At 40.6% G+C, this 12,094-nt stretch overlaps 1 protein-coding gene across 1 annotated transcript; it reads left to right on the forward strand.

Moving 5' to 3' along the window:
- Positions 1 to 66: 66 nt before the first annotated feature.
- Positions 67 to 6,228, forward strand: LOC311188156 (nucleoporin Nup43-like; the record flags this gene model as incomplete). The annotated part of the gene is made up of 4 exons (XM_084259906.1): positions 67 to 202; positions 1,083 to 1,234; positions 3,195 to 3,317; positions 5,999 to 6,228. Coding segments are annotated over 4 exons (641 nt in total), but the record flags the coding sequence as incomplete, so codon positions are not given.
- Positions 6,229 to 12,094: the final 5,866 nt, after the last annotated feature.

Raw genomic sequence — 12,094 nt, forward strand, 5'->3', positions numbered from 1 at the left:
AAGGATTTCAGATTTTCATGGAAAAAGAGTACCCATTAACACATACTGCATTTTCTTGATTTGTAGATAATGCAGATAGCAGTACGCTCCATGCTGTAACCTTTCTTCGAACTCCTGAGATTCTTACAGTAAATTCCATTGGACAGCTAAAAATATGGGATTTTAGACAACAAGGAAATGAGCCCTCTCAGATATTATCACTGTAAGTTTGGACTTGTAACTTCAGTTGTGTGGTGCAAAATTACTCAATTGTTTATAGCAATGTATCTTAAACCATACTATATTTTAATTGCTTTTAAGAAAATGATTCCTGATTAAATTTGATAAAGCAAGGATAATTGATGAACTTGATACTACCAGGCTGCAGTCAGTCAATATTTATTGTATTGACTCAGAGCCTTCATCTCTTTGAAGTTTATATTGTTTAATGGGGAATTTGTTTAACAGTAGGCATAAGACACTCTAGGTATGATTTGGAACAAAATACAAGATAATTTTTCTGAGCAGAAATCTTCTATGTTTGCAACCTTTTCTAGTAAAAGAGTAGAATGTGTCAAACTGAAAAAGTAATTATATGGACTAAGCTGACGTAGTAGTAGGAATATGCTTTTTGTTAGATATACATAATATTTTTTTAAAGCTAAGAATTGGACATGTGGGGGGTGGGGGGAGGAGAAGAGGGATTAGGGTCGGAAAGGGGAGTGGGAATTGTATGGGGTATATAACCAAAATGAAATGTATACATTATGCAAAAATGAAAAATGATGTAAGAATTATATAAAATAAAATAATTCATTAAAAAAAAAGAATTGGACATGTGTTTTGCACATCTTACTATCAGGTTATCAAGCTCACTGTGTCTCCAGAAATTGAAGAGAGAAAGAATAACTTTGGCTTTCATTTACAACCCCCCCAAAAATTTTTGATATTTAGAAATACAGAGTTCAGCCAGTAGCTCCTGCCATAAAGTTACCTTTTAGTTAGTAGAATGAAACATGTCTTGTGGGTTATATAATGAGAAATTAGGCTTTTCCAACATGTAAAAGTTTCCATGTTTGATGTCATTGTGTCTCCCATAAAAGGACCGGTGACCGAGCACCACTCCACTGTGTTGACAGACACCCCAACCAGCAGCATGTCGTGGCTACTGGTGGCCAGGACGGAATGTTGAGTATTTGGGATGTTAGACAAGGTACTATGCCTGTGTCTCTGCTGAAGGCTCATGAAGCTGAAAGTAAGTGTTGTGGCTTAAGTTTTTGTTGGGTGAGTTATGTGATCGATTGTCAGCAGCGCTCTAAAATGATACATGTGGAGAATTTTACATCATAGCCTTTTGTTGGAGTAATTAATTGCCCTTTTCCCCACATCTAAATTCCTTAACATGTTTCATTATTACATCCAAACTGCAGTGATTATATTATATATCCATCTTTTTATGCTTATTTTCTTAGTATGTTTTACTAGTAGACGTGATGAGCCAGAAACTGCATGATTTTAAAGCTGTTGTACATACATAAAAATAATACCAGATTGTTTTGCCATACTTAGTGGATGAGAATGCCCTTTTACCATGCAAATGTAGGCTATTTAATATTTGCTCATCTGTGTTCTTCAGTTTATTATTGTACCTTTTTTTTTTAATACCAGAATAGTAGATAGAAACTTTAGTAATTTTCTTTATGTTTGTCTTGATTTTGGTGGGAATTTTTTGGCTGGATGGAAATTTTTCACTTTATCACTGGGTTTTTATATCATGCCAGAATGAATTACACTTTTAAATTCTGATTTAAGAGAAGTTTGTATTAAAACTTGAATGAAAGTACAGAAAGGTGAATACTACACCAGTATTGATACTTCTCAGTTCAAGTAAGCTATGTATTATTACTGAGGAAAATAACTGACTTAAGATTATATTTAAAAAGCAAATAAAAATACAGAAAGAACTTTGCTTCTTCCAGGTACAGTATAGCTATATCCAGGAAAAAAAGAACAAAGAGGGATGTCCTCAGGGTCTGATGAAGACTCCCCCATGGTGTTAGAATTACAAACACTCAGATATCTTCTTACCAGTGCCTTTGAATTGCCTGCCTGTATTGTTAATCAACACATGTGAATGTCCTGACTTGAATGTATTATTTTGAATTCATCCTGACTCCTGGCTAGAGATGAAATAAGCTGTTTTATAGAGGTTTGAAAGTAGATACCTAAGAGTCTAAATTTGGGCAGTTTGCCAGTGACTCCATAAGCTATTTGGTTTCACTTTGTTTTCATAAAACGGAATGAAAGTTCTTCATATAAGCGCCCATGTAGAACACATTCTTCCCCCCCTGAGGAAGGTAGCCTTCTTTTTGTTTTGTGCCATTGGGTTTAATGGGGTAACTGTCAGAATGAAAATTTATCACCTTGTAAACTTGTGCCTTGTACTTTTTATTCTGTACCCCATGCACTTGCTGTGCTGGTTCTTAAAGGTCACCGAGCCCAGGGTCTCAAAACCCTTGTTCCAGAGACCTCGTATTTTATCAACATGCTGCTGATAATGTCCTAAGAAATCCATGCGGCCACTGGCAACCAGATGTCTATTGGCACACAGAGTTCCCTTAAACCCTACAGCATAAGGGGTCTCCAGTCCTAAATTGGCTTCTTAAAAGCCCTCCATCTAAAACTGGATCCAAATTCTTGGAGCATTTCCAGGTTCTGCTTAACTAGGAGCTAGTTGCTATTTGTGTGATTTAGGCCAGGAGTGTCCAGGGTCTTGGCATGAGCCAAAATTGGACTCAACCTCTTAGAAATTTATTTGTACAGTACTTTTATAGTTCTCTCTGTCTTTCCATTAATATAATCTTTATATATTAGTGATGCAGAATGGAAGATAAGAGAACTTCTCTGTTTTTGAAAAATCTTTGCAGAATTATCCCATCTTCATACTTTTCCAAAAAAATTTAAATGGGTCATATGACAGACATTTCATTCATTTGCTGGTCCAATACATGAGTAGATTTATTCGGCTTCTTATCCTGTCTACATGTTACAGTCATTTGGGGAGTTGTATTATGTCTTTAATTCTGAAACCTTTAATTCTAATCACAGACTTAAAGGTATGTCTTGGATGTTACTGGAAGATGATGCCTAGAGACAAATTTTTTATATTTGTTTAAATAATCTGCCCAGGGATAAACTTCTTGGTTGTGTTTTAGTGTGGGAAGTTCATTTTCACCCATCCAACCCAGATCATCTATTTACTTGTTCTGAAGATGGCTCCCTTTGGCATTGGGATGCCTCAACAGACGTACCTGAAAAGTCATCACTTTTTCACCAAGGTAAAGTTTTAATAAAGGTACTTGTAATTTTATTATAGTTTAAATAATAAATTATAATTCCGATATTTTTAACATTGACGAATGACAGTGTTTTCCTTCAGGGGCAGTAATTCTAGTATCTTAGGGCTTGAAATCTCTCAGTTAATTGTTGGTGATAACAAGTGGTAGAAACTGGCTGACTTCAGATGACAGGGATCTTGTTTGTGAGTACATTGTCCTGGGCCCTTGGGCTAGACAGTAGGCTCGACAGCTTTTACATTGCCACCTGCCAAGGTAGGGTGTATGGAAAGACAAAAGTTGGTCTTTACAGTATTTTTTTTTTTTTTTAAGGCTTATATACTTATGCATACAAGAACTCTAGGGTACAGGCCAGAGGTACAGAGGGTGACAGGATTCACCAGAGACAGAGCGGGCAACAGAACAGGCAGACTGACTGAAATACACTGCTGAGGGGAGCAGCAGGTGAGACAGGCAAGGTCTGCTGTGCCATGTGGGTCAGCTCCCTTGCCAGGGATCAAACTCATGCTGCAGTGGCTGTGGATAGCTTCCTAGTGCTATGACTTAACCCCTTGCACCACCAGGGAGGCCTGGTCTTTTCTGTATTAAGAGCCTGGTTTCTCTTCAAACTAAAATGTCCTGTCTCCTAATGAAGGACAAAAGTAAGTAAAGGTCAGCTAGAAACTATACTAATGATCATGAAATCAAGAGGTTTTGTTTTTGTTTTTGACATTTTCCAAGCTTCCTGCTTTTGAGTTATCTATGGTTCCAAAGTTCATATCTTCATTCAGTTCAGCAGATGTTTATCAAACGCCTACCATTAGCTATGCTCTCTCCTTGGTGTTGGAGCCTGCAACAATGAGCAAAACAAATGCCTACACATACTGGGTAAATGTACTAGCAGTCTATAAATAGTGTCTCGGTAAAGGTCCAATCAGAAGACAAGCTCTTCTAGATTTAGAAGGAATTGGTTTCATGTGTATTAGAAGGGTTAGACAAACAAAAAGGGACTAGAAGGATACTGGAAGAGCAAATGGGAAGAAAGCACAGTCCCCAGAAATAAAGTATTAAAACCTCTGCTGCTGTGGTGTTAGAAGTGCTGTCAGAATTGGTTGTGGATCAGCAGTAAAGGTGGCGCCTCAGCCAGGACTGGAATTACTGCCACTCTTGTCATTGCCAGAAATATGGAGCAGAAGAAAGCTCCCACTCCCTGGCCCCCCTCCCACCACCCACAGTAGTAGTACCTCCCATTGGCAGAGTCCACAACAGGGGAGGCAAACAGATGGCAAGGGGGCTTGGAAAATAGAAATTGTCCTGACAGTACGTAACAGAGCATGCAACAGTGGGAAAAGGACTGAGAACAAAAAGGGTAAGAACTGGGCTAAATACATTGATAACTGAAGAAGATTGGAATGGAGGAGGATAAGGAATTTAGAGGGAGAAAGATTATGCTAATATAAGGCAGGGTTAGTTGGCTGAGATAACATTTGAGGGCAGACCTGAAGAAGTGAAAGTATGAGTCACATGAAAGCCTTCCAGGCAGAGGAAACAGCATATACTAAGGGCCTGAGATAGGCCAAAGAACAGCAAGGTGGCCAGTGTGGCTGTAGTTCTAGAGCATGGTGGGGAGTAGGGGGAGCTGAGAGATAGCAGTGGAACAGGACTTTGTAGACTTTAGATTTTAATTCTAAATGTGATAGAAAGCTAATCCCTTTTCGAGAATTTTGAGCCTGAAATGGCACTGCCTGGTTTATGTTTTCAAAGACTCACTGTGGCTACTATGTCATTCTCTCTTGGGGGAGAGAGAGGGCAAAGTAAAAGCAGGGAGACCAGATAGGAAACTTAGCACAGTGGTCCTACTGTGCTAAGTATTGGGGGCCTCCCTGGTGGCGCAGGGGTTAAAGACAGCACTGTCAAGCTATTGCCAGCTTCTACAGCATGAGTTTGATCCCTGGCAGGCCAAAGAGCAACCCACATGGTGCAACAGACCTCTCCTGCCTCGCCTGCTGCTCCCCTCAGCAGTGTATTTCAGTATATCTGCCTGTTCTGCTCCCTACTCTGTCCCTGGTGAATCCTCTCACACACACCCCCATACCTCTGGCCTTGTAGGTTCTTGTATGAATAAGTAAATCTTCTTTTTCTTTCAAATTTTAGTATTTTTTTTAAAGATTTATTTATTTATGCATATAAGAACTGAGGTACAGGCCAGAGTTTGGGGGGGTAGGGAGAGGATTCACCAGAGACAGAGTAGGGAACAGAACAGGCAGATTGACTGAAACAAGGGGAGCAGCTGGCAAAGCAGGAGAGGTCTGCTGCACCATGTAGGTACCTCCCTGGCTGGTGATCGAACTCATGCTGCAATGGCTTGTAGATAGCTTCGTGGGTTGTGTCTTAATCCCTTGCGCCACCAGGGAGGCCTGCATAAGTAAATCTTTAAAAAAAAAAAAAATACTACTTTGCCTGATGACTTCAGATTTGATATCTGTATTATACTATGGAAATTTGAGTATTTAATATCACTAAATTAGCCATTAGTCAAAAAATGGTGGTATGTAAAAGTGGAATTGTCAGTCTGTTATTTTGAGAATCAAATTTAAATCATTACCTTAAAAAATATCAGAATTACAGATGTTTACCAACATAAAATTTATCTTGAAAGATTTTTTGTTTTTTTTTTCTCATAGGAGGAAGAAGTAGTACTTTTTTGTCTCATAGCATTAGTAACCAGGCTAATGCTCACCAGTCTATTATAAGCTCCTGGCTCAGCACCGATCCTGCAAAAGACCGTATTGAAATCACAAGCTTGCTTCCCAGTAGGACTTTGTCTGTCAACAGTTTGGATGTCTTAGGTCCTTGTCTTGTTTGTGGGACTGATGCCGAAGCAATTTATGTTACTAGACAACTTTTTTCATAGAAATACTGTAATTTTATAATTTCAGATAAAAATATAACCTTCAAAGTGCAACTTCTATGCAAATTTTTATTATTGAAAGATGTGAAATTTGCAGGGGAGCATCTGTAAAGCATTGATAATGTCAGTGCCTAGATTTGGCTTTTTTTAGTTGGACATTGCCGTAACAGTTTAGAATCTGGTAGATTGCAAAAGAATTCAAGGTGTGGAAATATATCAGAGAGATCCTGGTGCTGATGAATATACTACCAAACTGTTCTGGTCAGCTCATGGAGCCAAGTCCTCATTTCTGGTTTTTTGGGACTTAATACTGTCAAACCATCAGTGGGTTTCTATTATTTCTATCACAGTATTTGGGGTGTATGCCCTCTCTAGTGGCATTAGCCAATGTTAGTTTCTTCTTTTAATTGCAAGTTTTTCATCAACCTTTTCACAACCTTTTATTTTCTCAGTAATCTTAATAAACCTTTTCAAAATTGAACAAAATGACATTTTTGCAATATAGAGCAAAAATGACAAATCTTTTTGTAATGTTCAAATTATTTTCAGGGGAAAATCTTTTGACAGATCCCTTTATTAGAATACATTTGAACAGAACTATGCCAACTACTCAGACCCAACTTTCTTTTTCTTGATAAGAAAAATACATTTTTCCTATGGACTTTTGCCTTTATTTAGTTTTGCAACATAGTGAAAATTGCCAAACTGGACATTGTGCAATAAGATAGAATTTTACATTAATGAGTGAACTGACTTTGAAACTAACATTGATAGGTAACATGTATGAGACTAATAAGATGATGTGGTAACAGTGAAGATTGCCATCTGTATGCCTACCTGAAATGTTAATGATGACTTGACATGTAGTGTGTTAAGACAATTTATGACATTGTCTTTCCAAAGTTTGTTAGATAAAATGTGTTACTGAGCTAACTAAGACCTTTATGACAAATCACTGCTATTACAAAATTGAAATATGTGTTTATTTCATAATTCCAATAACAGTAATTATGGTAAATTTTTGCTTTTCTATCCTAATAAATATTTTCAATATGTTATGCCCTTCCCTCAGGGTTTTTGGGTTTTGGCTTTTGTCAACATTTTTAAAAGTAATACAAATATAGACCTGCTTTTATGTGTGTGTGTGTGTATTTGGTTCAAAAATATTTCATTAAAGATCATTAGTAACTTTGAATTCCAAAGAATCAGAACAGAAAGAAATGTTGCTGATAGGAATTTTTAATCTGTTTATAGTTTTATTGCTGGGACTAAATTTTAAGGCTTTCTGTTATTACAAATGTAACTCATTATAGAAACAAACATAGTTAAAAGAAAAGTTTAAATACTTATAACCTCAGAGACAACAAATAGTCTTCCATACCCTTTTTCAGTTCATCAATGTGTATAAACTTTTGGAAAAATGAAATACACCTGTTGTATTTGTAGCTGCATATTTCCTATCAGTAAATACATGGATTTAATCAAAACACCATAGCTATGAATTTTCTCTTGACTTTGTGTAGTTCCGGTCATATGACTGCCTTGCCTAAGCTGCAGAGTCCCTCTCTCTACTAGGAACAGGTACTCCACATTCTACTTAGCAGGCTAAAATCCTCCCTCTGGGTAGGCCCAGAGTCAGCCTCACTCCTGAAGATTAGCTCCCAGGTGGTACATTTTCCATGAACAGTTAATGGCAAGCTATATCTCAGCTTTCATCTGCATTGTCTGCTGCTGAGAATTTAAGGGTTTCATATGTGTTGGTAGCACCCCTCTATATACTGACAGTAATATATGCAGTTTCCTTTGATCATTGATAATTGATAGAGGGAGCCAGATATAGAGGCTTAGAACACTAGATTGGACTGGAAACAAGTTTTTAGTTTGAAGCTTTGCTTTTAGGGTTATTTGCAACCATGATCAAAGAAAGGATATTTGAATAATGTTATTTCCTGTCAATCTATGAGTTCTGCCAGATTTAATAAGAAACAAACTTTATGGAGTATAAATAATACCCTAGTTTATGAATTTGTCACTGCCTTTATTCATGAAACTATCAAATGGGGTTTCTTTTGAGGGCTACAGGTCTTAGAGGTAGAAGTTATCCTGGATCATTTCCACGGCATTTCCAACAAATTATTTTCTAACCCCTACTTGAAGATGTGATAAAGTTTAACAGTTCCCAGGGTAGTCACTCACTTGGACAGCTTTAATGGATCCAGCATTTTATCAGGGTTTTAATGTAAGTGGGACCCAAAAGAATTGTGTAAGAAAGGTAGGATCATGTTGCTATGGGCTAATAAAATGATCTTGTGAACCTCCTATGAGACAGAATCAATTTATTGAGTTTGCATTACATTGGAGTGCTTTACTATAAGATCTCACTAAATAAATGAATTTTCATATACTGAACTGAAATTTGCTTTGTCTTTCCCCAGGAGCCACAAAAAAACTAGTTCTTTTCATCACATATTCAAAACTATGTATTGTAGCTTTTGGAGGTATTTTTATTTAATTCCTTCAATGGATTCTTGTGGGCAAGATTCTTTTCCCTGTCTTTCTTGCCCTTCTTGGCTACACTCTGCTTTTCCTTCTGGAATCCTTTTAGGTGTCATTTTCTCAAGAAAAATGACAATCAGGGCTAAACTGCTTTAAAAGCCCTTCATGCTGAACTTCTATTATGTGACAGCCTTGTGTTAGTCAGCCTGTCTCCCTCTACTGGACCACAACCTCAAGAACAGGGCCCCTTAGTGTCTTGTTAACAATGTTTAATACAGTACCTGATCTCTGGTAACACTGAATCTTTGTAAGAAGAACTAACAAAAAATCTTGTTTTTCCTTTTTTTAAAAAAAACATTTGCCAAAGATCTTTAATAAGTGATTTCCAAACTGATAACTTTTCTGGTGGTGCAATCCTTGTTGAGAATAATATAAGTCTTACCATCCTGATTCAGGTATGATAGACCTTTCTACTGCTTTCTTGGCTTGTTGCGTTCCATTAAGTGCTGATTAGTCAAACTTACCATCCATAAATTTTCACACATGAGGGAACAGAGGAGTGTGGTAGAGAGGTATTGGCACAGGTGGTTTGGTGGAGGGTGAGTGGGACATGCATATATAAAAGAGAAAAAATATAACCCCAAAATTAAAGTAAAAATAAAAAAATTTTACATGATCCTTATAGGAAAGAACTAACACTCCACTTGGATCTTTTTAGAAGCTAATTTTCTGAATTGCATATTCTCTATACTATCATTCCATTAGAAGATTGCTTAAATGGACTCCTGGGATCCTCACAATTATCACTGAGACATAAAACATTTGTACTTGGCTACACTTACTAAGATATTTATAAGCAAATCGAATCTACTGACATTCTGCCCCCTTTTGTTTGCAAGACTACAGTGAGAAAACATCTGTGCCATAGCTGTCATCCTATCAAAATTTGGCATAACTGGGAAGTTCCTTGTCCTTTCTGAATAATACTTATCACATAGTACTGAAAATATTCTTTTAATAATCCATTCCAGAGTCTTCTAAGAAGCATAATAAGTTCACCAGTGGGTAGCTTATAGCAAGCTTTCATTTATATTTACAGTATCTAACTCAGACTAATTTGGTGGTCTGAAGCATATCTTACAGATATGAAACCTAGGGGAATCCTAATATGCAACTACTTAAAATTATTTCACCGGCTCGTTTGGAACCACAATACGTACTAAATAACTAAGTGACATCCTAAACTAGTTATCTCAGCATTAAAAACAGACCCCAACACTCGTTATTTCACTACATTGGAGGTGTGCATGTGGGGGGTAATAGCAAGAGTGCAGGGGGGTGATGAGAAGGGAAAAGAATAGAATAACTAGAATCTATCTGATCGGGCTTTTAAAAAGGTAATGAAAAGTGATACTGAAGTCTGTCATTGGATTTGGGGGACAGTAGCTGGCAACAGTCTAGTTAACGAAATGAGATATTTGAAAATAATATACGTAAAGATTTTCTAGAGGGAGAATTGGCAGTGTGCTCTTTACAAAGCTGGACCTAACACCATCAACCCAGTAATTCCGTCCCAATTTAATACATCTTCCAATCCAATTCAACAAAAATTAAAACTGTTTCACAGGCACCGTTACGTCAATGCTGACAATAATGACTTCTACACATCCTCCTGATAGATAAAAACCTCTCAACTTAATGTCTTGGCTCAAGAATATATTATTTGTATATATACACAATGGACTATTACTCAGCAATCAAAAAAGAAACTAATGCCATTCGCAGCAACATGGATGGAGCTGGAAGGCATCATGCTCCGTGAAATAAGCCAGAAAGAAAAAGAAAAATACCAGATGGTTTCATTCATGTAGAGGATCCAAATAAGGGATCAGGACAAAAAAAAGTAATTACAATAAAGTAAATATCAAAATCAACAGGCAACTATAAACCAGAGACATGGGGGGGAGAAGGGAGTAGGATCAAAACCGTGGGAAGAGCACAAGGGGCCGCGGTGATGTTCACGGTGAACGCGGGGTGGGGATTTCACGGGGACTATAACCAAGATGAAAATTCATACATAGTACAAAAATGGAAAATGATGTAAAAACATATAAAATAATTTTTTAAAAAGACTATCTGATACAGAAAAAAAAAAAAAAACTTAAGCTCAGAGTTACTCGGGGAAAGAGGCTTAACAAAAATCAGTCTTAGAAGCCCCGAGTCCAGCGCCCGCAGCTCGCCGGGCTCCTGCGGCGACGCCAGCCGCAGACACAGGCTCCCCTGAGGCGCCCGGAGTGAGCGGGCCGGGCGGGCGCCCGATCCCGGAGCCCAGGCGAGTCACCCGGGGCGCGCCAGGCGGGGGCGACACGGGCGACGCGGCGGGCCGAGGCGCGGGCGACGGCTGAGGGCGGAGGCCACAGGAGGCGCGCTGGCTCCCCGCGGCCGGGCGGCCCGAAGCCCCCAGTCCTCGGCCCCCGCGCAAGCGACGCCGGGAAATGCCCACATCCGGGAAACCTGCGGCGGAGCGGCGGCGGCGACACCGAGTGGAAGGCAAAATGGCGGCGGCGGCCGGGTGCTGAGGGGAGAGCCAGGTCCCCGCGACCCCCGCGACGGGCCGCGCTGGCCCGCGGCAGCCCCCCGGCGTCTCTCCCCGCCCTGCTCTCGGCGAGAGACTTGGGGTCCCCGGGACGGGCTCCGGCAGCCTCAGCGGGCGCCTTCGGCCCGTGGCCGCTGTCCAGGAGCCCCGCTCTCCCCTGCAGGTAGGTCCGGGGCTGGCGTAGCGGGTGGGGCGCACTTTCCCCGCCAGAGCCCGAGTTGGCGGGGCGGTGGCCGCCGGGGCCCACGCCCATCCCCGCTGGCGGGGGTCCAGGGGCTGCGGCGGACGGGCGGCCCGAGCCGGCGAGGTGCGGGCCCGACTTGGCTGGTGGCTCGGACCTGCGCGGAGCCCTGCCCTGGGGAAGCGCGGGTTGGCCGCGCCGGGGGCTGCAGGGAGAGCCGCCGGCCTCGCGGCCTTGGAGGTGCAGCTCAGGCCGGGGAGCGCTGGCCGCGTGGGAGGCCTGGCGTGGACTGTTTCCTTCCCCGCTCCACCCCTCGCCCCAGCACGCCTGGGCCAGCGGCGTGCAGCAAGGGAGAGAAGCGAGAGGTGGTTCTCAAGGAAAATTACAGGGAGAGCTGCGGGTCTTTGCATCCCCGGGGGACCCCATCCTGGACCCCATCCTGGATAGACCCTTGGAGAAATCCTGGGCACTTCTGTTTGCAGTCCACTGTACTGTTAGCTCCGTTCGTAGTTTGAAGAGGTGGGAGGCGTGGAGGGATCTATACGGAGTAAGAGTGTGTATGTAAAGCCAAAATAAAGGAAAGAGAATTAAGAGAA

This window comes from Talpa europaea (assembly GCF_964194135.1).
Source record: "Talpa europaea genome assembly, contig: HAP1_SCAFFOLD_413, whole genome shotgun sequence".
NCBI classification, from domain to species: domain Eukaryota; kingdom Metazoa; phylum Chordata; class Mammalia; order Eulipotyphla; family Talpidae; genus Talpa; species Talpa europaea.